Below are 27,272 nucleotides of genomic sequence, written 5' to 3' on the forward strand. Positions count from 1 at the left end.
CTCAATTCATGGATCAGTGATCAAGGTTAAAGTTACGTCATTAGGTCTGTTTCTCAGATACTACAAGCAGCAGGTCAACTATATGTGGTGTATGGAATGATTGTAAGGGGTACATGTCAGACTGGCAGGTTTCATCTGACCTTGACCTCATTTTAATGGTTCATTGGTCATTGTTAATTTTTTGTGTTTTGGTCTGTTTTTCAAGTACTGTAAGCTATAGGTCAACTATATTTTGTGTATGGAATGATTGTAAGGTGTACATGTCTGTCTAGCTGGTGTCATCTGACCTTGACCTCATTTTAATAGTTCATTGCTCAATGTTAAGTTTTTGTGTTTTGGTCTGTTTTTCAAGTTCTATAAGCAATAGCTCAACTATATTTTGTGTATGGAATGATTGTAAGGTGTACATGTCTGTCTAGCTGGTGTCATCTGACCTTGACCTCATTTTCATGGTTCATTGTTAAGTTTTTGTGTTTTGGTCTGTTTTTCAAATACTAATAGAATAGGTCAACTATAATTGGTGTATGGGATGATTGTAAGGTGTACATGTCTGCCTAGCCAGTATCATCTGACCTTGACCTAATTTCCATGGTTCATTGGTCAACATTAAGTTTTTATGTTTTTGTCTGTTTTTCAATTACCATAAGCAATGGGTCAACTATATTTGGTGTATGGAATAATTGTAAGGTGTACATGTCTGTGTGACAGTTTTTATCTGACCTTGACCTCATTGTCATGGATCTTTAAAAATGTTAAGTTTATGTGATACTTGTAGTAAAACCCTTATCTTTTATAAGACTTTCAATGGTGAGTAAAACAGCCGAGACATTACAGTGTGTGCACTCTTGTTTATGAAGTTGTTGTCACATCATCTTGAAACTTAGTACGAATATGCATTACGATGTAAATATTTTAAATTTTATGCCAAATAAGAATTTTGACCGCATTTTCACAGTTCACAGGACATGAAACATAGGTTGAGCACTCTCAATCATGTTTGGCCTGCCATACTCTTTATATGTCTGTCCCAAATCAGGAGCTTGTAATTCATAGGTTGTCATTGGTTCATGTCTGTCATATTTGTTTTTCATAAACTGTCATATATGTTTTTCATAAACAGTTTTGTTCCATTTCAACTAGTTTTGCTGGAAATTAAGACCTTAAGACTGATTTTCCAATTTGCTGTTGACATAATCATGCAATAAAATGCTGCATCGCCACATGTTGTTGTTAACTGTAAATATAAATTTTTATCTATCACTCAGGAAGGAAATTAAGGGAAAAAATAGTAGGAAGTGGGTATGAAATTGAATTTGTTTACTACAAAATCTGTATTGTCCTATATTTCATTCAGTGAAATTAGTTGCCAGGCATTGAAATAATATACAAAATGTAGTACAGGGCTATCCAGTAAAATCAAAATGATGAACAGCAATAAAATCACTTGTTTTTTTTTTACATATTTGTTATTTCCAAATATTATATGGGATTGTTGTCTCATGTACTACCTATCATAGATTTCCCCCCAAATCTACTACATTTTTTGTGTGTCGCAAATCTTTACATCTTTGTGCAAGTTTAGTGTTGAAATTAGAAAAATATATTTTATAGCATATTTTCATAACTGAACTAATAATGTTTGTTTTTTGAAATACATGTAAATGTGTATATGTTATATTGCATAATGCTTACCAGACATTGTTTTTAATATGCTTTGGTTTCTTACGGCTCATTGTTAAAGTTTGTGATCTACATGTAACCTACAGAATTTTTTAATCAAAATGTCTATTTAAAATATCTTATTCTTTTAAAAAAAACGATGAAGTTTGAGTGTTTGAGAGAAAGGGAATTCTGAGGAGCTAAAAAATAAAAATAAATCTAACTCATAAAAAGCTGTAGACTATCAATGCATCAGTAGTAACTCTATTGCATAAATGATTTGAATGTATGTATTACAATGTATTAGATCAGAGAGAACAGGTTGACTGAATTAATACTACAATACACTAAAATCTTATACACGACAGAGAAATATAGATTTTTATAAATAACATGTAAACAATGAGGAAAGGAAATTACGGAACATTGAAATATAGAGGTAAAATTTGATATTATTCATATCCTTGAGGCATATTTGTAGTGTACATGTTTTGAAGATACGTATTATAAGTATTTTCAAACGTGTATATATGTAAAATGGAGTGTAAAACTTTGAATATAGTTCCAGTGTTTAAAGATGGGAAACATACAAATAATATTAAAGGTATAGAACTTGCATGTGCTGTGTTAGAACTTATAGAAAGTATACATGTTATTTTCCATAAAGAGAACTTCTACCTGTTTAATTAAAACTAGTAAATTGGCAATTATTAACAAATTGAAATCCATCATCATCCCCTAATTATTCTGGTCCTAGAATTATACTTTTACTTGAATGCATTTAATATTTTTGTGCTGTGCTTGATGCTTAGCCTTTAAGAATGAAATAAGATGAGAAAATGTCAAAAAGACAGCAACCCAAAGACACAAGAAACTTTAGTTTTTGATGTAGTGATTTGTCAACTGTTGTATGTTTTTTCCTCTTTTTTTTTTGGGGGGGGGGGGGGGGGGAGGTGTTATGGTATTATATCTGTCCTTATTTATTTATTTTTTTGTCCTTTGGTATCTTCTTACTTTTTAATTTTTATAAGGAAAAAGTGGTATTTTTTGTTTTGTCTATTTTGTACAGATTAAACTGGCATTTGAGAAATGAGATTGCTGGACTTTTACATCTATAGAAATATTGTCCTATTGAATCTGATAAAATATACAGGTTTATAGTAGAATTCATTAAACCATTGAATTTTGATTGAGTTCTTGATCATAATAATAAACTATGACAAGGAAACCATGTTAGAATGATAAATGAAATTTGAGGTGAAATGTAAAAATGAAGGAAATAGGTAATACAATTTCTAATACCTTTGTATCAGGTTTTTTTGTTTGCATTATTTAAAAACGATTAAATAATCCGACACCACAAACACTAAATAATATGTCAGTTAAAGTGAGTAGTTGTTTTTCTTTTACAATTTTTTTTTTTATCAAAATGTGTCTGTTAAGACAAAATAGTGACCCAGCTAACTGACAGGTTGTTTTACATGAAATGGATGTTAATTAATAGTTTATAATAATTTGTATACCCCATGCAACTGAAATGTACAATGTATAATGTTTTTGTCCCATCCATCAGTCTGTCTGTTATCACTTTGTTGTTGCCAGACATGATCCTTCGTTAGTTGTTAGTTCCTTTTCAATTTTGTATGAAGGTATCCACTCATTAATACTTTGTGATTTCATTAATCTGAAAATCTGAAATGGGGACAATTATTTCTTGAGGGGAACTTGTAAAAAAAACCTGTATTGCATTCTGATTCTTGTCAATGCCATAGTGCCTTCATTCCTTTTCCATCTTTATCTATATCTTTGAATTTTATGAATTAATTCATCAGAATCTAAGATAACGTTGATGATAAGCAAAATCTGAAATGTGGGACCATTTTTTCAGGAGGGGAAATTACCAATTCAGGGGCAGCAACCCAACAATGGGTTGTCTGATTCATCTGAAAATTTCCATCCAGATAGATCTTGACCTGATGAACATTTTTCCCCCCGTGTCAGATTTGTACTAAATACTTTAGTTTCAGAGATATAAGCCAAAAACTGCATTTTAACCCCCCCCCCCCCCCCCCCAATGTTCTATTTTTAGCTATGGCAGCCATCTTGGTTGATGGGCGGGGTCATCGGATGTATTACCAAAATAGTCAATTAACTCCATAAAGAGTTATGGCCCTTTAAAGTCAATTTTTCACAATTTTTCATAAATTTTTGTTATGTATACAAAAATCTACTCCTCTGAAACTACTGGGCCAAATTAAACCAAACTTGGCCTAAATCATCCTTGGGGTATATAGTTTAAAAAATATATCCGATGACCCCGGCCATCAAGCAAGATGGCCACCATGGCTAAAAATAGAACATGGGGGTAAAATGCAGTTTTTGGCTTATATCTCTGAAACTAAAGCATTTAGATCAAATTTGAGAAGGAGTAAAATTATTCATCAGGTTAAGAACTATCTGCCATGAAATTTTCAGGCGCATCAAACAACCCCTTGTTGGGTTGCTGCCCCTGAATTGGTAAATTTAAGGAAATTTTGCAGTTTTTGGTTATTATCTTGAATATTATAATAGATAGAGATAAACTGTAAACAGCTAAATTGTTCAGCAATGTAAGTTCTTCAAATAAGTCAACATGATCCAAATTATCAATTGACCCCTTCCAGAGTTATTGCCCTTTAAAGTAATTTTTTTTACAATTTTTGTAAATTTTTGTAAATTTTTACAAAAATCTTTTCCTCTGAAACTACTGGGCCAAGTTCATTTTATGTAGAGATAATTGTAAACAGTAAGAATGTTCAGTAAAGTAAGATATACAAACAAGTCACCATCACCAAAACAGAGATTTTGTCATGAATTCTATTCTTTTCTATAATGTGTGTTCTTTGTTTAATATGTACATAGACCGAGGTGAGTGACACAGGCTCTTTAGAGCCTCTAGTTTCAATTATATATCTTACTATTAAAATCCTTGGTATTAAAAATTATTTTTTAATTGTTTGATTGATTGATTGATTGATTGTTGTTTGCTTAGGTATGTCCAATGGCAAACATTAAATTTTTCATGTATGCAATAAACCATCTTGTTTCCAAATCTTGTGTGCTGCATTTATAAGTTCAAGATCTGGTAAAGCACTGTCATAAACTGAACAAATATGACAGCTATGATATTAGTGAGTAAATTTACATAACATAAAACTTAGTGAATGAACTCTTTTTAAAAACACCTGAGTGTGAACAAAAAGTCAGCAAAAGTTGACATATATAGACCAATAATAAGATTACTCAAGTTGATGAATATGTGTTAAATTGGGTAGTCAATGGAAAGTATTATACTATGACATTGAGTGAACTAAATTTCCTAGTATTTACCTTTCCAATGACCAATCACTACTTATGTTTGTGTCCTATAGTATTTGAGCTAGCTCATTAAAGGTTCTCATTCAACAATTGATAGTTCAATTACATAATCAGACAACTTTAATGTTATTGTTTACAACATGAAACAGGTTCAAATCTCCCATCTCTGTTTACATTGATATAAATAGACCTCCTTGTTTTAAGGATTGAAAAGTTGACACACCTCTATGTGACTTAAAGTTTGTAACTAAAACTAAAGAAGTCAAGGATAATACTTAATTGGGCTCTCTTAAAAAGAAATAAAAGCTGTCAATTTGTATTTTAAACAATTTAAGCTGAATACTTGACTCAGATTGTAAGTAATATGTATTGAGTAGGGTAACAAGGCATGAGCAATCTTGTTAGTTTTACCATCATTGTAATTATCTATCAAACACAGGACATCATGATTAGGATGTTGATGTAGAATTCATTCTGCTTCAGTGCATATTAACATTATGTTGTAACAACCTGATATTGTCATGCAACCTGTCCGAAAGACATAATAGAAGCTTGTACCATCTTATGGGTGCTTGTTCATGGTTGAAAAATATAGTAACCTCTCAATAGAATTGAGAATGGAAATGGGGAATATGTCAAAGAGACAACAACCCGACCAAAGAGCAGATAACAGTCGAAGGCCACCAATGGGTCTTCAACGCAGCGAGAAAATCCTCTGAATACCTGTATTTGGTGAACTTGTGTTGTTGGTTTTCTGTCTTATTCTGTTATTGATGATTTTCCTTCATTTCATGTAATGTTAAATAGTTACTTTTATGTTACTATGATAACAATTTTGAAATCCAGATTTTCTTAAAATGGAGTTTCTGATTGAAAGCTGGTTGAAAATTAGGAAATTTAGTTTTTATACGACCGCAAAAAATTGGCGTCGTCGTCGTCCGAAGACACATTGGTTTTCGCACAATAACTTTAGTTTTAAGTGAATGGATCTCTATGAAATTTTACCATAAGGTTCAATACCACAAAAGGAAGGTTGGGATTGATTTTGGGGGTTAGGATACCAACAGTTAAGGAATTAGGGGCCAAAAATAAGCATTTTTGTAACTTCCAGACAATAACTTGTGTGTTAGTGTATGGATCTCTCTGACATTCTACCACAAGGTTCCATATCACAAAGGGAATGCTGGGATTGATTTTGGGGGTAATTGCCTCAAAATTTTAGGAATTAGGGGCCAAAAAACAAGCATTTTTCTAGTTTCATGACAATAACTTGTGTGTAAGTGTATGGATCTTTCTAAAATTTTACTACAAGGTTCCATATCACAAAGGGAAAGCTGGAATTGAGTTTGGGGGTAATTGCCTAAAACGTTTAGGAATAAGGGGCCAAAAAGGGGCAAAAAATAAGCATTTTTCTAGTTTCCAGACAATAACTTGTGTTCAATTGTATGGATATCTCTGAAATTGTACTGCAAGGTACCATACCACAAAGGGAAGGCTGGGATGGATTTTGGGGGTAATTGCCTCAAAAGTTTAGGAATTAGGGGCCAAAAAGGGGCAAAAAACAAGCATTTTTCTAGTTTCAGGACAATAACTTGTTTGTAAGTGTATGGATCTGTATGAAATTGTACTACAAGGTTCCATATCACAAAGTGAAAGCTGGGTTTGAGTTTGTGGGTAATTGCCCTAGACGTTTAGGAATTTGGGGCCAAAAAGGGCCAAAAAACAAGCATTTTTCTAGTTTCCAGACAATAACTTGTGTTCAAGTGTATGGATCTCTCTGAAATTGTACTGCAAGGTACCATACCACAAAGGGAAGGCTAGGATTGAGTTTGGGGGTGATGAATCATAAGGGGGTTAAAAAAATTGGGGATGGGGGATTTTTTTTTTCTATTTTAAGGCTTTTATGATGTATTTAAATTGGTAATTATGGTTGCAAACTCCATTGGAAATTTGAATTGAGATTATGACCATATCTTGAGGGAAAGAATTTTATTTTTGAGAAAATAGGGGGGGGAGGTGAAAAAAAAAATTAGGGGGGGAAAGGGGGATAAAAAAGAAATTGTGGGGGCTTTTTTTTTTTTCATTTAAGATTTCAGAAAAATTAAAAAAAGAAAATTTCTTTAAATATTTCTTTTTGCAAAAAAAGGGGGGGGGGATAAACATTTTTTTTTTGGGGAGGGGGGGTCAATACGCAACAGCATAGTGTATTTCACAAAAGCAAAAAAAAAAGGGGGGTAAATTTTTTCTGGGTGGGGGGGGGGGGGGTCAATTTCGCAACAGCATAGTGTATTGCACAAAAGCAAAAAATTGAATATAAATTCAAATCATATAACCAATTCTAAGTTCTTTGACTACAGTTATTCGGAGTCAGAAACCTATTATGTGTCAAATATTTAATTACAACCCAAATTCAGACCTGAATCAAGGGCGAACATTGTGTCCATTTTTGCCCCAACTGTTCAGGGTTGGACCTCTGCGGTCGTATCCAGCTGCGCTCAGCGAAGCATTTTATTTCTTTTTCATTCCCCAAAGTAAAATTCTGCAACTGTTTTTATGCCCTCGCTGTAGCGGTGGGGCATTAAGTTTTACCCTTGTCCATCTGTACGTACGTACATACGTACCAAAATTGGTTTCCGTTCTCTAACTTGAGTTTGTCTCAACTTAATGTTAGGAAACTTATACACAATGCTTATTACCACAAAACACAGATCAAGTTTGAATTTTGGTGGTGTCACTTTAACCATTCTAGAGTTATGCCCCTTTATAAATGGAAAAATTGCATAATTTTTAGTTTCCGTTCTCTAACTTAAGTTTGTCCAACTAAATGTTATGAAACTTATACACAATGATTATTTCCACAAAACACAGATCAAGTTTGAATTTTGGTGCCATCACTTTAACCGTTCTAGAGTTATGCCCTTTATAAATGGAAAAATTGCAAAATTTTTATTTTCTTCTAAATATCAAGTAATTTTTGTCGAGCCTGCGACTTTTGTCGCAGAAAGCTCGACATAGGGATAGCGATCCGGCGGCGGCGGCGGCGGCGGCGGCGTTAGCTAACTTCTTAAAAGCTTTATATTTTAGAAGGTGGAAGGTCTGGATGCTTCATACTTTGTATATGGATGCCTCTTGTTACGAAGTTTCCGTCAGTCACATGTCCAATGTCCTTGACCTCATTTTCATGGTTCAGTGACTACTTGAAAAAAAAGTTAAGATTTTTTGTAATGTTAGATTCTCTCTTATTATAAGTAATAAGATAACTATATTTGGTATGTGCGTACCTTGCAAGGTCCTCATGCCCGTCAGACAGTTTTCACTTGACCTCGACCTCATTTCATGGATCAGTGAACAAGGTTAAGTTTTGGTGGTCAAGTTCATATCTCAGATACTATAAGCAATAGGTCTAGTATATTCGGTGTATGGAAGGACTGTAAGGTGTACATGTCCAACTGGCAGGTGTCATCTGACCTTGGCCTCATTTTCATGGTTCAGTGGTTATAGTTAAGTTTTTGTGTTTTGGTCTGTTTTTCTTATACTGTATGCCATAGGTCTACTATATTTGGTGTATGGAATGATTGTAAGGTGTACATGTCTAGCGGGCAGGTGTCATTTGACCTTGACCTCATTTTCATGGTTCAGTGGTCAAAGTTAAGTTTTTGAGTTTTGGTCTTTTTTTCTAATACTATGTACAATAGTTCAACTATATTTGGTATGTGCGTACCTTGCAAGGTCCTCATGCCTGTCAGACAGTTTTCACTTGACCTCGACCTCATTTCATGGATCAATGAACAAGGTTAAGTTTTGGTGGTCAAGTCCATATCTCAGATACTATAAGCAATAGGTCTAGTATATTCGGTGTATGGAAGGACTGTAAGGTGTACATGTCCAACTGGCAGGTGTCATCTGACCTTGGCCTCATTTTCATGGTTCAGTGGTTATAGTTAATTTTTTGTGTTTTGGTCTGTATTTCTTATACTGTATGCCATAGGTCTACTATATTTGGTGTATGGAATGATTTTAAGGTGTACATGTCTAGCGGGCAGGTGTCATTTGACCTTGACCTCATTTTCATGGTTCAGTGGTCAAAGTTAAGTTTTTGAGTTTTGGTCTTTTTTTCTAATACTATGTGCAATAGTTCAACTATATTTGGTATGTGCGTACCTTGCAAGGTCCTCATGCCCGTCAGACAGTTTTCACTTGACCTCGACCTCATTTCATGAATCAATGAACAAGGTTAAGTTTTGGTGGTCAAGTTCATATCTCAGATACTATAAGCAATAGGTCTAGTATATTCGGTGTATGGAAGGACTGTAAGGTGTACATGTCCAACTGGCAGGTGTCATCTGACCTTGACCTCATTTTCATGGTTCAGTGGTTATAGTTAAGTTTTTGTGTTTTGGTCTGTTTTTCTTATACTGTATGCCATAGGTCTACTATATTTGGTGTATGGAATGATTGTAAGGTGTACATGTCTAGCGGGCAGGTGTCATCTGACCTTGACCTTATTTTCATGGTTCAGTGGTCAAAGTTCAGTTTTTGAGTTTTGGTCTTTTTTTCTAATACTATGTGCAATAGTTCAACTATATTTGGTATGTGCGTACCTTGCAAGGTCCTCATGCCCGTCAGACAGTTTTCACTTGACCTCGACCTCATTTCATGGATCAATGAACAAGGTTAAGTTTTGGTGGTCAAGTCCATATCTCAGATACTATAAGCAATAGGTCTAGTATATTCGGTGTATGGAAGGACTGTAAGGTGTACATGTCCAACTGGCAGGTGTCATCTGACCTTGACCTCATTTTCATGGTTCAGTGGTTAAAGTTAAGTTTTTGTGTTTTGGTCTGTTTTTCTTATACTATATGCAATAGTTCAACTATATTTGGTGTGTGGAAATATTTTATGATCTATTTGGCAGTCACGCAGGTTTTATTTGACCTTGACCTCATTTTCAAGGTTCATTGCTCAGTGTTAAGTTTTTGTGTTTTGGTCTGTTTTTCTTAAACTATAAGCAATAGGTCAACTCTATTTGTTGTATGGAAGAATTGTTAGCTGTACATGCCTGCCTAGCATGGTTCATCTGACCTTGACCTCATTTTCATGGTTCATTGGTCAATGTTTAGTTTACTTGGTTAATGTTAAGTTTATGTGACAGTTGTAATAAAGCTTTATATTTAGGACTATCAACATAATATCAATGATTAGTAAAGAAGGCGAGACATTTCAGCGTGTGCACTCTTGTTTAAATTGGAGTTATCTTCCTTTGTCCATGATTATAATTGAATCAACTGGCCCGAGAACACAGTTATTTCATAGTGCATTTCTTTTAGACAATAAATTCAAATTAAAACAAATCGCACCTGCTCTATCTCAAAAAGATTTTTACAGTGTAGTGTACTACTACTGATACAAATAATATCAAAATTATAGAAACTTCTACCAGCTCTAACTCAAAATATTGACAATTCTGTGTTAAGGGGGGCTAAAATTCAGTTTGACAGCTTCAGACATTCAAATTTTTGACCTTTTTTAACTGGACCAAATCACTACTTAACATAAAAATTCACCACCCAAATTTTTTTTATATGTAATTTCATCCCCTTATTTAATATTTTATGCATAAAATATCAAGAAATATATTGGGAAAGTGTATAAAAAAAAATGCAAGTTATACACTGTTCACAGTTCACACTAGGGACTATATTCGTAGACAACGAAAACCAAAGGACGATAGCTGTGTCCTTGGACCAACTACAGTCAATGCTTTATACAATGCAATGTTTAATTTTGACTTCCACTGATAAAACACAGATCAAGTTGAATTTGGGTAGTGTCACTTTAACCATTATTGAGTTATGCCCCTTTATAAATCGAAAGATTGCAAAATTTTTAGTTTCCATCCTGCAACTTAAGTTTGCCCCAACCAAACATTATGAAACCTATACACAATATTCATTACCACAAAACTAAGATCAAGTACAAAATTTTTGTTTCCGTTTTCTAACTTTAGTTTGCCTCAACCAAATGTTGTGAAACTTATACACAATGCTTATTACTACATAATACAGATTAAGTACGAAATTTGGTGACGACACTTTTACCATTCTTGAGTTATGTCCCTTTATAAACATAAAAATTTCGTTTCCGTTCTCTAACTTTAGTTTGTCTCAACCAAATGTTCTAAAACTACTAACAACCGTTCTAGAGTAATGCGTGTTTACAAATAGAAAAATTACTGAATTTTTAGTTTCTGTTCTCTATTTAAGTTAGCCTCAACCAAATGTTATGAGACTTACACACAATGCTTATTACCACAAAACTCAGATCAAGTTCAAAGTTGGGTAGTGTCACTTTTTCCGTTCTTCAGTTATGTCCCTTTATAACTATATGATATGCAAGCGGGGGCATCATCTGTGTCCACATGTGGACACAATCCACATTTATTTAAACGAAATTTACATCTTAACAAAAATGTGTCCATAGTACACAGATGCCCCACTCACACTGTCATTTTCTATGTTCAGTGGACCATGAACTAGGGGTCAAAACTAATTCGGCAGTAAAACTAGAAAGATCATATCATAGGGAACATGTGTACTAAGTTTCAAATTGATTGGACTTTTAACTTCATCAAAAACTACCTTGACCAAAAACTTTAACCTGATGCAGGACAGACGGACGAACGAACAAACGGACAAACAAACAGACGAACGAATGAACGTACTCACAGACCAAAAAACATAATGCCCCTAGATGGGGCATAAAAACTTGTTTTGAATATGCATGTAATATTTGCTGCTAAACATTGAACATCCTGATCCATAGCCTGATTTTCATGCTCACAAAGGATTAGGTCTCAGTAAATATACAAAATTGGTCATCATGGTCATTCAGATTTGTTTCATATATATCATGTATATAAATAAGAAGATGTGGTATAAGTGCCAATGAGACAACTATCCATTCAAGTCACAATGTGTAAAAAGTAAACAACTATAGGTTAAAGTACAGCCTTCAACATGGAGCCTTGGCTCACATGGAACAGCAAGCTATAAAGGGCCCCAAAAAGACTAGTGTAAAACAGTTCAAACAGGAAATCAACTGTCTAATCTATAAAAAAAATGAGAAACTAGAAACGAGAAACACTGATGAACCACACCAACAAACGACAACCACTGAACAACAGGCTCCTGACTTAAGACAGGTGCATAAAATGCAGCAGGTTTAAACGTTTCAACAGGCGCCAACCTTCACCCTAACCTGAAACAGTGGTACATATTTTATTGAACTGGTTTCATGTAAATTTATGTGTTTTTAAATTAAGTTACATTTATATCCCTGCTCAGCATGGGAAAGGTTAATTACAAACTTTAGAGTACACCTAAGTGTTGAACCAGTTGTTTACGTAATGTGTATTACAAATAGTACACTTTTCTGTGATAACCTTATAAGGGTATTTATTGAAAATTGCAAAAACAGAGAAACCTAGATGAAATGATATTCTAGAATCAATAATTGATATCTATGATTGTGTCTGTAAAGCTTCCATGAAAAGTTCATTAATTCTTAATGATAGTTTGAAAAATGTCATCTCTTAAAGCAGAGAATAACTGTTCATTCAAGCTCATAATTTTTCCAGTTTATATTTTCCAAAATAGATTAGTCAGCTGTTAAAGGAGGGATCCATTATAAATCTTAAATTCAGGATTGATTTTGTCAACTGATCCTTAAAATAGTCATCGGAAACAGTTAATCAATTTGCACTCTCAATCAGAATATCAAAGTCAAAAGTTGAGAAGCCCTTTCATTACCAAACGAGTGTTTCCATGACAACTTATTTGTAAATCATAGAACATGGTATATGAATGAGTTAGGTGAAAGGTTTGAAACTTCCTTTATTAGTTAATCATGATATAAAATATGCATGATTCTTATTCCTAAGTTTGATTTTCATTAAATGTTTATTCATAAAAAAAATCCTGATCATTCTTGCATATGAAAGCAAATAATAAATCCAGTTTATATACAGGGTGATTATTGGCAGACATATTGTTTAAACTTTCATTTGATGTATTTTCTTGTCAAGTTAATCAGGCTGATGACATTACTAAAAGGTCTAAGAGCACCTGTTTAGTCTTGCATGAAACATTTTAAGATTGGATGTAGAAGGAAATACTTGGTTCATTCTAAACAGAATAAATTGAAATGTTTATGTACTTAAACAGCATGCTTGTTTTATTTATTAAATTAATGATTAAATGTTTAATTTATGCTATTAAACTTTATGAAAAAAAAGTAGATGAAAAGTATACTTAAGGAAAGAATAAACCAACAACAGACAAATAACTCAAGAGACACCCAGACGTCCATAGAATGTCTTCAGCACTAGACAAATATCTATACCCTAGATAGATGTAAGCTGTTAATCACAGAGTTTAAAGAGTTGAACTAGCATTTTCCTTTTGACATATAGTCTTAAGGGCTTTTGTTCTATAAACAGTGTTGGAGGTCTTCCCAGTGAAAAAGGCTGTGGAGTTGGTCGAATTCTCGGTCTATCCAAAGACTACTACTAAATTTTTATGCCCCCTCCGCTACTATATACGGCGGGGGCATTAAGTTTTACCCCTGTCCGTCCGTACGTACATCCGTACATCCCAAAATTGGTTTCCGTTCTCTAACTTGAGTTTGCCTCAACCAAATGTTATGAAACTTATACACAATGCTTATTACCACAAAATACAGATCAAGTTTGAATTTTGGTAGCGTCACTCTAACTGTTCTAGAGTTATGCCCCTTTATAAATGGAAAAATTAAAAAAATTTGAGTTATAATGTCCCTTTATCAATGGAAAAATAACAAAATTTTTAGTTTCCGTTCTCTTACTTAATTTTGCCTCAACCAAATGTTATGAAACTTATACACAATGCTTATTACCACAAAACACAGATCAAGTTTGAGTTTTTGTGGCGTCTCTTTAACCGTTCTAGAGTTATGCCCCTTTATAAATGGAAAAATTGCTAAATTTTAGTTTCCGTTCTGTAACTTAAGTTTGCCCCAACCAAACATTATGAAACCTTTACACAATACTTATTACCACAAAACTCAGATCAAGTACAAATTTGGGTAGTGTCACTTTTATTGTTCTTGAGTTATGTCTCTTTATAATGTTTGCAAGCGAGGGCATCATCTGTGTCCATGGGTACACATTCTACATTTATTATACCCCACGCAACGAGTTGCAGAGGGTATAATGTTTTTGACCTGTCCGTCTGTCCGTCCGTCTGGCTGTCAGTCTGTCAGTCCTGTTTCTTGTCATCGCAACTCCTCTCAAACCACACAACAGAATTTCATGAAACCTTTTCAGAAAATAAGGACATACTACGTAGATGTGCATATCGACAGGAAATTACGATTCAATTTTTTTTCTAGGAGTAACGCCCCTTTGAGCTTATTTGCTTCAATATACTACTGCAACAGTTTGTCATCGCAACTTCTCTGAAACCAGACAACAGAATTTCATGAAACCTTTTTAGATAATAAGGACATACTATGCAGATGTGCATATGGACAGGAAATTACGATTCAATTTTTTTTTTTAGGAGTTATGCCCCTTTGAACTTATTTGCTTCAATATACTACTGCAACAGTTTGTCATCGCAACTCCTCCGAAACCACACAACAGAATTTCATGAAACTTTGTAGATAATAAGGACATACTACATAGATGTGCATATCAACAGGAAATTATGATTCAAATTTTTTTTCTTATACAATTTTTTTTTCTTACTGTTATTTTATTTCTCCAGTGACAATGTGGGGACGTGGGGTATGTGAGCGCGCTCACTAAGGTTCTTTTATTTTTAATGACCTTGACTACCCATGAGGGTCTCCCACGGTCAGTATCCAAAGACCTAAAATGTAATTGCTGCTTCTCTGTCAATTACATAGCATCTACATGAAGCTATGAGAAGAAGTTTGGAGTCACTATAGTTGTGTTTAAGTAAGGTTTTATTTATAATTTTGTGTTTGTTTTTGCTTGTTTTTTTCTGTCAATGAAAGTATCAATCAAAACTTTCTTCTAAGTATAATAATAATAAGAATTCATGATTACGTTTTTTGTTCAATGAAGAAAGACAAAAAAGAAATTTAAGTAAACACAATTGCTCTGCAGCAATAAATTTGATAAAAATATAATTTTGTACAATAAATAGAGTTAATTACCTGTAATTGTGGTCCACTGTCAGGCAGCTGATAAGTCCATTGGTCTTATTATTTTATAATCATGGTTATCATCTTCCTTGCAAATATTATTCATTAATAAAGAATATTGTTTATCAGTCACCATGATGTGTTGTATTATTTAATGCAGACTCATACACATTAAATTTGCTGGTGTTATATGTAAATATCATATATAACCTGGATATATTAACTAACTTGTATGGATTTAATGGCTTAGTGTTCCTGAGGTTTCTGTAATTTTATAATTAACAAAAGGAAAATCAATTTAAAAGTTTCCGAGTTTGGATATTTGTTGGAAATATTGAGTTATTATGATATGTTATATGCTCAATGAATAAAAGACATAGTTTACATTGTAATTTTACGAGATGTTTAAATGACAGATCTTAAAAGCTTGCATTCTGGCTGTAAAATAGCAGTCCAATTTACATACATATTGGAATTGTATGGTAAAAGTGTGCGGAGAGTCTGATAGTATTTTATATTCATTAGATCCAAGTCTGTATCATGGTTAGAGATTGTTGACGTTAACTTTGTCAATATGCCTAGATGTAAATGTCCTCAGTAGAAGATCTTGTTGTAACACTTGGAGGTTCTCTGTACATGGTTAAATAATTTTGCCACAGGAAAAAATGACAGTATGGATTTTGTATTGTGACAGGAAATTATGACAGTGATTTTCGTCAAGAAGATTTGTCAACACTGTTAAACTGATTTTGTAGAAATTTAAATTGAATTTTATTGCTTATGGGCAATCAGTGGTTTTGGATAAAGTTTTTTCTTGTTTTAATAACTTTGGACTAGAATTTAACGAAAATAATGTGTTTTGTATTATTCGATTTAGTTTGATAATTTGACTTGAGGTTAGAAGGCAAATTTTCAAAAGTCAATGTTTGACTGAAGCAATTACATAGTATTTGATTAGGATTTGTTCGGAGATGTTGACTGATTTTACTTCACTTTTCTAAAAAAAAAGCTCAAATATTCATTCGAAATACTTGCAAATTAGTTATTTCAAAAAGTTGGTGGAAATGGAAAAGTTAACGAGGCTTCAGGATATGTATCACCATATGGTGAAGAATTATAAAGAAATGGATGAAGTGGAATCTCCGACTTCAACTCAAGAAAATGGTAATGTGTTATAACTATGCATCATTTTTGCACTTGACAGTGTAAAGCAACATTTTTCTTATATTTTTTATAAATAGATTATCTATCACAACATTGAATTATCAATGAATAAAGGTAAATTATCAATAAAGATCATCTTGATAAGTTATATTAAAAATATGCATCAACGATAACATTTTGTATGTAAATAAGACAATTTGTTATGATTGTAAATAAACAGCTACATACAGATTTACAGACACATATATTTATTGTAAAGGAGTGGTAAGGGTACCAACTTATAATTGTTTGGGTCAGTTTTAGTTTGTATTATACAGGAGATGTAACAATTTATGATATGTACATTGTCCATCAGAGGTAATGGTTTTGACTATATATATCAAATTGTACACTTCAGTGACTACTTATTGTTTAGAATTACACCTCTAATAATATGGCACTTAAGGGGTACATATGCAGCTGACCAAAATAAAATGGATCTAAATCATCATTTAGAATTAAAAAAAAGCTGCACATTGTGTTAAAGTACACTTAGTGTTAAATGTGGTCTCAATGTAAATAACAAAAGTGGTTAATGTAATAACTTGAAAAAGAGTGACTGTTTATTTAAAAATTTTCTTATAATTGCATATAATTATTATAGATATATAAGTGATTCCTATGTAAATCTTCACATTATAACATGATTTGATAGATTTATATTCTAATTTTTAGGTTCGTCTAATTTGATGGACACCTTGGAGGACCTGCCTTCAGGGATTGGTCAATATGAGGATTTCCACACAATTGATTGGTTGAGAGATATTGCTAGAGATCGTATGAGACATCGTCACATCACCAAAAAGAGACAAGAAGGATGCTGGGAAAAGATTCTGAGTGCCCATGATGCATGGTCGGGATGGGTGTGTGTCCTGTTAGTTGGTGTAGCTGCTGGTTAGTGAGCTTTAACAGTGAAACCTATATTATAATGATCATGGTTAGGAGGGAGGATAGAATGCCCATGACTTTATAAATAAAGAATAACCATACATTATGTCTCGAAATATAAATTTGATTTGTACAAGGCTAAGAAACAGGAAGAAAGCGAGGCTTTGCCGAGCATTTCTATCCTGTTTTGAGCCGAGTACAAATAAAATTTATATTTCGAGACGAGACAATGTATGGTTATTCTTTATATACTGCAACTCCTACAACTGTTCCAAATGAAATATTTAGGGTAAAAATCATAATTTTTTTAATTTGGAGCAAACGACATAAACATTCCGTGAACCTGTACTTATAATGTTGTCATAAATAAAACTCTAAGGAAATGCATGTTCAATGTCATAAACAAGGTCAGTGACTGTATATCACCAACTGATTATATGGTCAATGTAATTTGACTGTGCAATTAGCACAACTGCAGTATATTATGGGTTTTATAGGTTTGTGTTCTGTAGGTTGTGGTCGCAAAAAAATGATGTTTTGTTCTTTGTTCGTTGTTTTTTATGGAATATAGAAATAAGTTATAAATTAGGCCATTAGTTTTCTCAATTGCCTTGTTACTTATTTTTCATGTCATGGCCTTCTATAGCCGACTATACGGTATGGGTTTTTTCTCATTGTTGAAAGCTGTATGGTTGCCTATAATTGCTTACATCCACTTCATTTGAACTTTGGTGGATAGTTGTTTCATTAGCAGTCATACCACATCTACTTATTTTTTTATTATCTAGAAATCTAACATTAAATTTATCAATAAATCACAATAAATAACAGTACTCTATGAAAGTAAGATTGTCCTGTGTTAAAGTACTACTCTTGAATAATTCATAGTAGATTATCCCATTGTTTTAAGGACTATATCATAAAAGAAAATTTCATTGAATTTCAGCTTTTGTGATTTTAGACCCTTAAAAAAACTAAAAAAAACTAATATTTTGTAAAATAATTAGAATGGAGATAACTGTATTTGGTTTTAAACTTTACTCTCACTAATCTTGATTTTACTTATCAGCAGATAATCTCAATTTGTGACAATAAAATCCTTGATAGCTGTCTGCGATAATATTTTTTCATTAGTTATGTTGCATTGGTAGATTTTCCCATTACTTTCCATTCACTATGATTTACGTTTTATTACATTATATAAAATGTTAAGGAAATTATGAGTTTTGTAACCTTCCATAGTCTCCTAAAGATTGTCTTCTAATTACACAGAAATGGCAATTTTAAATTGGAACTTGTGGAATATGTTCTTAATAACATTTTCATTACTTAACAAGTTTCAATACAAAATCTTTGTTACTATTCTAATAAATTCCATGAGAAAAAATGTAATATGATCCTTGTGAGAATGGATTAAATTGAATAAAGTTCTATGATTTGATCTTTTCCTACTGTTTTCTAGTTATAGAAATGTCAGGCCTTGATTTATCCAATTAGCCGGAATCCATCAATTAACTTATCGAGAAGTCATTGGGAGGGAATACCAAATCAATTACAGATAAGTCCATTTCCTTATCAATCTTAGGAGGAAATTAGAATGGTAAAAGGTCATTTGTTAGGGGAAAACATATTGGAATATTATTTATATCATATAACAGTCATACAGACAGAATATATGTGTTTGATGATAATCGTAAGGACAAGATAGAATATCTGTTAGACAGACAATTCAGTGGTCAGATCTGAAATAATAATTCTGAACTGACTAGGATATTCATTGAATGATTGATTGATTGATTTCTTTATTGATAAATTACCCAATTAATTGATTGATTGATTGATTGATATGTTGACTTAATGCCAAATTGATTGATCAATTAAATATGTTTTAAGAAGCCTGACAGTAAATAGTTAATGCCACATCTGTTGTCTAGCATCTTGTTTTGCATGAAAGCGAAGCTGTAGCAACATATAGATTCACATCTGTAATCTTGCTTTGTCATCATCTGTATTGTAGATCCCAAGGGTTGACTGGGGTGTAGAAATATGGTTATCCTCTGACTACACCAATTCTAGCAGTAAATCTTACCAAAGTGGGTGTCCTTTTGGCTATGCAGGATGTATAAACTCATAACCATGTCCAGTCGGAATTGGGACGTTAAATCTGATGCCTTGTGTAGGTCGAGTGCATTGTTCTCTGCACAGTAAAGAGCTCTTGCAACAACTGTCTGTTGAGTCTTTCGGTAGCCTGTTACATTGCAAAATATCTACCCCTATCCAACATACCACTATTTTGTAGTGAGTCTTTAGGTAGCCTGTTACATGGCAAAATATCTACCACTATCCAACATACCATTATTTTGTAGTGGCAGTTCAAATTTCTTGGTCTTATCCCAGTCAATGCAGAACCTACCTATTGTACAAATTATTTATTTGTTCTCATCCTGACGTTATGCAAGCAACAATCAATTTATCATTTTCTGTGTCACTCAGGCAGAATTCAACTCAAATTGCACAGAATCTTCTACAGGGCATATGCCATTTTGATAATTGATCTAAGTGCCTTTTATTTTGTTTCCCTCACTAAGTATGATGATACCTATTTCAACTTATAATAGTTTGTTAATCAGCAATTCCTTGAAAATGGTTTAAAAGATTTTCACCAAACTTGCACTGCTTCTTCTACTGGACATGTAGCTGTTCACCTGGTATTTTAATATTTGATCTTGATTGATTTTATGGGTTTCCGTACCAAAAGATGAACTTATTAATGTCTTTTTTTTTTTAGGGGGAGGGGGGGACTACAAGGTTTTTTTTTACTCCTATCATGTTGCAATTTTTTGCAACAGAGAAATCATTGCCAAAATTTCTGAATTTACAGTACTTTACAGACTTCTGTGTTGGTATTATAGATTTAGAAGCCTTTCTGATTTTGGGTTAGAATATGACCATGTGATTTTTTTCACAGGCCTCTGTGCTGGTGTTATAGACATTGGAGCCACATGGATGTCAGATCTCAAAGAGGGCATATGTAAAGAAGCTTTTTGGTTAAATAAAGAACAATGCTGCTGGTCGGCCAATGATACTACATATGATGATGAGGGATGTAGTCAGGTATAGTATAGTGCTATTGTCAAGACCATGTGCAGTATCAACTCTTTGAAAGCAGATCTATCCTGAAAGAAACACAGTGCTAATAGTAAATGCACCCTTCAATATACCTGATATTTATTTTTGAACAGTAAACAGTTACATCTACAGTCAACTGAAGTATATTTTAAAGGGTTCATGTTTTGCTGTTTTTTTTTTAAATTTAAAAATAACAAAGCTGTTGAAATTTCAGTGATTTTATTTTCACAACTTATCACTTTTTTCTTTACTGACCAGAATAAAACTCTGGCCGAAGTGTACACTATTGTAAGATCTTGTTATTCTCTAACCTGAATAACTTGGTGATGGGGTCTTTATTATGTGTGTTTACTTTTTTGCTAAAGTTGGAAAGTTTTGGCTTTAGAAACATGTTATTTCTGTTAGAATGTGTGTAAAAACCAAATACATCTTTCTATTACAAAATTATTTTGGTCCAAGAGTTTTCCTTATGTTTTCCAGAATTAAAAGAGAGGCAAAAGATACCAAAGGGATACTCAAACTCATAAGTTGAAAGTAAACTGACAATGCAAATTTGGCTAAAAACAGTATAACTGTGATACTTTTGAAGCTAAAAGTACTGTCTTAATATTTAGATGACAGAACAGGTTTTGTTTGTTGTCCTTTTAATGGTTGCATATTTAAGATTGTTAAATGATGGATTTGAGACATAATTTTCTTTTCCTTGGAACAGTGCTGTTTACATAGAATTTCCCATTGCAGATCAATGGCAATTAAGTCTTTGAAACATAGCATACAGTTTGATCATAGTTTATAGGATTTCAGTGTATGTAGGAGACTCATTGTTTAATGACCCTATAAATCATTGTTTAGGATTGACCAAAGTTTGATCATTAGAATCAATGTAGACCTCGTTAAGGAAAAGGTAAATCAAGTGTTGTAATCTACCTGTAATTAAACAAAGGACTCTAAAATAATATTAACAGACACACAACAAAATGACAACAAAATGTTGGGTGGGGGTCTTTGTTTTACCCCTGTCTGCCTATCAGTCCCACATTAAGTGAATGGTTTGTCCAGCTAACTCCTTCAGTTTTCTAGCAAGAACGTTTATATTGTGCAGGATGTAAATACATTGGTGTGCATGTTTCCAGGGCTTTTTTCATGAAATTCTTAAATTTTTAGCTCACCTGGCGTCCGTCTTCCGTCGTCGTCATAGTCGTCCGTCGTCGTTAGCTTTTTACAAAAATCTTTTCCTCTGAAACCACTGGGCCAAATTTAACCAAACTTGGCCACAATCATCATTAGGGTATCTAGTTTAAAAAATGTGTCCAATACCCCGCCAACCAACCAAGATGGCCGCCATGGCTAAAAATAGAACATAGGGGTAAAATGTAGATTTTGGCTTATATCTCTGAAACCAAAGCATTTAGAGTAAATCTGACATAGAGTAAAACTGATTATCAGGTCAAGATCTATCTGCCCTGAAATTTTTAGACAAATCTGACAACCTGTTGTTGGGTTGCTGCCCCTGAATTGGTAATTTTATGGAAATTTTGCAGTTTTTGGTTATTATCTTGAATATTATTATAGATAGAGATAAACTGTAAACAGCAATAATGTTTAGCAAAGTAAGATCTACAAATAATTGTCAGACGACCCCTTTAGGAGTTATTGCCCATTATAGCCCTTTTTAAACAATTTTTCGTAAATTTTTGTAATCTTTTACAAAAATCTTCTTCTCTGAAACTACTGAGACAAATTTAGCCATACTTGTCCTTAATCATTATTAGAGTACCGGTATCTAGTTTAAAAAATTTGTCCGATGACCCCGCCTTCCAACCATCATGGCCGACTTGGTTAAAAATAGAACATAGGGGTAAAATGCAGTTTTTGGTTTATATCTCTGAAACTAAAGCATTTAGAGCAAATCTGACAGGTAGCAAAAATGTTCATCGGATTTAGATTTATCTGCCCTGAAATTTTCAGACGAATCCAACAACCTGTTGTTGGGTTGCTGCCCCTGAGTTAGTAATTTTACAGAAATTTTTCAGTTTTTTGTTATTATCTTAGATATCATTATAATATCTTATATCTAATACTATTAATTATGATTTTAACCTTATTTTACATGATTTCCAAAGCATCAGTAAATACAGGTGAGTGACACAGGCTCTTGAGAGCCTCTAGTTGTTATTGAAATAATGCACAGTGTAAATGGTTTGTCAAGCTAACTTCTACAGTTTTCAAGCTAAAACCTTTACATTACTCAGAGTGTTAGTTCATTAACTCATGGTGCGCTTACTAATGATTTTTACTTGTAGGATCTTGATATTAAGGATCTTTTCTGATTTCAGTGGAATACATGGTCAGAGATATTAGGAGCCCAGACTGGAAAGAAGCCAGCAGCTGGTGGTTACATTGTAAAGTACCTGTTATATGTACTGTGGGCTGTAGTGTTTGCTATGTTAGCCTCATTGTTTGTACATTCATTTGCTCCATATGCCTGTGGTTCAGGTATTCCTGAGGTAAGTTATTGGTTAGCCATGATGTACCATAGATTGTAAAGTACCTGTTGTATGAACTGTGGACTGTAGTGTTTGCTATGTTAGCCTCATTGTTTGTACATTCATTTGCCAAGGGTTACGATCTAGTCCCCACCTCTACACCCTTGGCAGATTAAGCCAACATTTGTGATTACAATGCTGTGCAATCTGTCGGTAGATAGAAGTCACGCCACTTTTGACAACATCATTCTTGACCAATGGCAGCGCTTGAACTCTCTTCAGTGTGAAAGTGTAAAGATTGTTGTGTGTAGTGTTTACAAATTTGGTGATGCAGGAACTGAAAATACAGATTGACATTCCAACATTTGCTCGAGAAACATACCCAGGAACTTTAATTAGGTGATTAACTTTAAAATTGTCACTACATATCGTCCTTTGTTTTGTGAGTAAAGACTTTGTTGCACAATCTACATGTGGCAACTGTTTATTTACAATTTCCACATTTGACCTTGGATGCAGCCAGTTACAACTGCGACCAATGGAAATCATTACGTTGTGGATCCGAAATTCTATCTTAATCCGCCAAGGGTGGAGTGGAGGGGACTGGATCGTAACCCTTGGCTAGTGAAGATGAATTACTGTAAGGTTTGCAATAAAAAGAATACAATAATGTGAATATTAGCCAGTGAGAAACATTCTTTTGATGTCTGTTGAGAAGAAGAATAGCGTTGCACAAATGTTTGTCCATCTTGAAATATTGATGTAAATTTTACAAGAATCCAAAATTCTTTTGAATAACAAAATATATCTATTTTGCAGATTAAAACAATATTAAGTGGATTTATTATTCGTGGATATTTAGGAAAGTGGACATTATTGACAAAGTCAGTAGGAATGATGTTAGCTGTATCAGCTGGATTAAGTCTTGGTAAAGAAGGACCATTTGTACATGTCGCTGCATGCTGTGGCAATATTTTTTCTTATTTATTTCCTAAATATGGCTCCAATGAAGCTAAGAAAAGGGAGGTAAGTCAAACATTATGTATTGTTATTTTTGAGAATGTTATATTTATAAAGAATTGAATGTTTCTTTTTAAATCTCCTCTGCCCCAATTTTAATAGAGGCAGCTGTATTGCATTAACCTTGTCCATACATCTGGCCTGCAGTCCATTCATCCATCTGGTCTTCAGTCTGTGTCCATCAGTCCCTTTCCAAGTCATTTGTCCTACAAAAATATCTGTCACACTTTTCTCAGTTATCACTTAACAGAATGACTATATATTTAGTCAGTATTTGCAGTGATAAATCGTTACTTATGAGGCCTTTTTGGATCTGTAAAACAATGACTTTCCTTGCCAAATGAAATTTTTAATACTTTAAATGAATTTAAAAGTTTTCATCACGATTTTTTCAAGTACTGTTGAAGAGAATGACATCATTATTTAGTCAGCATCTTATCAGTGATGAGTTGTAACGTTTGAGCATTTTACTGATCTGTCTGATACCTTCTTCCTGTTATCAAGTTCTTTAAATAATGAGTGGTGGTAAGTGTATCATGACATCACATGCACTCTTCTTGTAATTTTATTTGGGTGAAGAAAAAAAAATACCAAATTCAAATATACCAGGCTTATAATTTTGTAGGTCAGACTAACCTTTATAATTCAGTTCCTCCTGTGATCAATCTCTCCTACTTACGAGGGCCTGAATTCCTATTACACTAAAAACTGGTCAGGCCTGAATTCCTATTACACTAAAAACTGGTCATGAATCCTGAATTTTGATAGGTGCCATGTGGAAAAGGTGACCAATCAAAAGTTAGCTCAATTTCATGGAGATTGGTTAACCCGGTGCTAATGCCAAATGATCAATTATCAATTTTTTATTGTCTGTGCTTTCAGGCATTAATGTAGTAATCAAAGATCAGCGGAAAATAACGACTGAACTATTCATGTTAAGGCCAGACGTACATTTAATTTACAAAAGACTCATCAGTGAGACTCAAATAAAAAAAGTGAAAAGTGAGTTGAAGGTGTAAAAGTGTTATGCTGGAACACATTTTATATGAAGCGTAGAAGCTCTTCATACCACAAATGTGCACATGTTCAAGACTTTGACAACCCTATAAAATTACATTTTTATGCTATAACCATAGAACAAATGTTGTAACTTCTTTATAGGGAGCGCGTGCAGTCATGAATGTAGCGTTTTATTTGGAAATAAAATTAAATTTTTGAATGCCTCCCAGTTTTTGTCTGCCAAATCAAAGTAACACATTCTTATGAAATACCTTTGTAATGTTAATATATAGAGATAAAATGAAAGATGAAAAGTGATTTAAGACTTGCCAAGAAAAAAAATCATTTATTAAAAAAAAGTACTTAAGGAATTCAGAGAAGGTCTAACTAAAAGATAGTCATTGTTATCTTTAAAAGACCTTTGATTTGTTTATTTAGAAAAAAGTATCATTACTGTTGTTAATTAAAGGAACTATTAATTTTTTGGTTCACTTGGATGTTATGCAAACAAAAATCAATCAATATTGTTTATGACATGCCAAATATTTTGGATTTTGTGGGTTGAGTTTAACCACTTTAAAGTGTTATCACAGACCAAGTTTATGCAGACTTTTTTAAATCTCTAAATCAAGTTTCCACAAAGAGAATGTGTTTTTACCATCCAAAAAATTGGTACCGGTACCTAGAAAAAAGTCTTTAGAAGATTTTATCAAAAGAAAGTTTTCAACTTGCAATTGGTGTTCTTACTGATATAATATATTTAAAGCTACTTTTCTTTTTATAGATATTATCAGCAGCTGCTGCAGCTGGAGTCAGTGTGGCTTTTGGTGCTCCTATTGGTGGAGTATTGTTTAGTTTAGAGGAAGTAAGTTTCTTGGTTTACTCCGTTTTCCATCGGTTATTGAAAAAGATGATAATCAATTGTTTGTTTATTCTCAGGTGAAATACCATTAGTGAATGATACCAAAATATAAGGTACTATAAATTTATGAACTATTGTGTCAAAAAACAGACCATGTATTGCATAACATAAAAATTTCCATTTTAAATCTTTTGAGCATTGTTTGAATGCAGCATTTACTGAAACCACAATAATTAACCTCACTTTTTTACCCATTCTTCAAAAATCACATTAAATAAATGTATGGAAAAATTTCTGAATTTACCATATTGAAAATATGCATGTTTCGTGAACTTTCATCGCACTTATCAGGAATAACCAATGATAGCTTCCTGAAATTTGTCAGCAAGCTACATACTACATATGTTAAACCATCTGATTCAATTTCACATTCATCACTTTTCAATTTTTGAACCTCTCTCTAGCTAAAGACTTAGATTTCATATATTGTTGTCACACAAACATCAATCAGGTGTTGATGGTTGATGTGACCTGGTGTAAAGAGCAGTTTTTATACGACCGCAAAAAAATTTTGTGGTCGTATATTGGTATGACGTTGGCGTCGTCGTCGTCGTCGTCGTCGTCGTCGTCGTCTTCGTCGTCGTCGTCGTCCGGCGTCGTCGTCCGAATACATATTGGTTTTCGCACTCTAACTTTAGTTTAAGTGAATGGATCTTTTTGAAATTTGACCATAAGGTTAAATACCACAAAAGGAAGGTTGGGATTGATTTTGGGGGTTATGGTACCAACAGTTAAGGAATTAGGGGCCAAAAAGGGGCCAAAAATGAGCATTTTCTAGTTTCCAGACAATAACTGTGGAACGGTGTATGGATCTCTCTGAAATTATACTACAAGTTTCCATACCACAAAGGGATGGTTAGGATTTGCTTTGGGGGGTTATGGCTCAAACCGTTTAGGAATTAGGGGCAAAAAAGGGGGAAAAACAAGGTTGTCCTGGTTAATGGACAAATACTTTAGTACAAAACATAATTTAAAGCAGTGTAAGGGAGATAAATCAAATACATCATTGAAATTATCTCCCTTACACTGCTTTTAAATTATGTATAAAGTAATGGTTAATGAACAATAAAGATAATCTAAAACAGTGTAAGGGAGGTAATCCAAATACAACGTTTTGGTTACTTCCCTTACACTGCTTTTAAATTATGTTTAAAGAAATGCATATTTATAAAGGAAGACCAGTAAAAATATCTGCAAATGTTTTCATCTTTTTTTTTTACAAAAAAATCCATATGAAAGATTTGACACTATATTTTTATTAATTCTATTATAAAATAGATTAAGTTAGCACTATGGTAAATTTAAATGGGTAATTATGGTTGCCAACTCCATTGGAAATTTGAATTGAGATTATGACCATATCTTGAGGGAAAGAATTTTTTTTGGGGGAAAAGGGGGGGGAT

General features: G+C 33.3%; 1 protein-coding gene and 1 long non-coding RNA gene across 6 annotated transcripts in view; one reads left to right on the forward strand and one right to left on the reverse strand.

Moving 5' to 3' along the window:
* Positions 1–27,272, forward strand: part of LOC127736679 (H(+)/Cl(-) exchange transporter 4-like) — an 80,332-nt gene that overhangs the window by 8,726 nt on the left and 44,334 nt on the right. For all 5 annotated transcript variants that reach the window (XM_052247256.1, XM_052247254.1, XM_052247257.1 and 2 more), the window contains exons 3-7: positions 17,101–17,319; positions 20,282–20,427; positions 22,779–22,949; positions 23,748–23,954; positions 25,732–25,812. In XM_052247256.1, the coding sequence (XP_052103216.1) occupies positions 17,101–17,319; positions 20,282–20,427; positions 22,779–22,949; positions 23,748–23,954; positions 25,732–25,812 (824 nt within the window). The remainder of the gene's footprint in view (positions 1–17,100; positions 17,320–20,281; positions 20,428–22,778; positions 22,950–23,747; positions 23,955–25,731; positions 25,813–27,272) is intronic.
* Positions 8,324–9,500, reverse strand: LOC127736690 (uncharacterized). Its single transcript, XR_007999132.1, has 3 exons — positions 9,371–9,500; positions 8,779–8,930; positions 8,324–8,338 (listed from the first exon to the last, which is right to left on the reverse strand). It is a non-coding gene; the product is annotated as an uncharacterized LOC127736690 (long non-coding RNA).

Source organism: Mytilus californianus, unplaced genomic scaffold (genome assembly GCF_021869535.1).
Source record: "Mytilus californianus isolate M0D057914Y unplaced genomic scaffold, xbMytCali1.0.p SCAF_35, whole genome shotgun sequence".
Classification (NCBI taxonomy): Eukaryota; Metazoa; Mollusca; class Bivalvia; order Mytilida; family Mytilidae; genus Mytilus; species Mytilus californianus.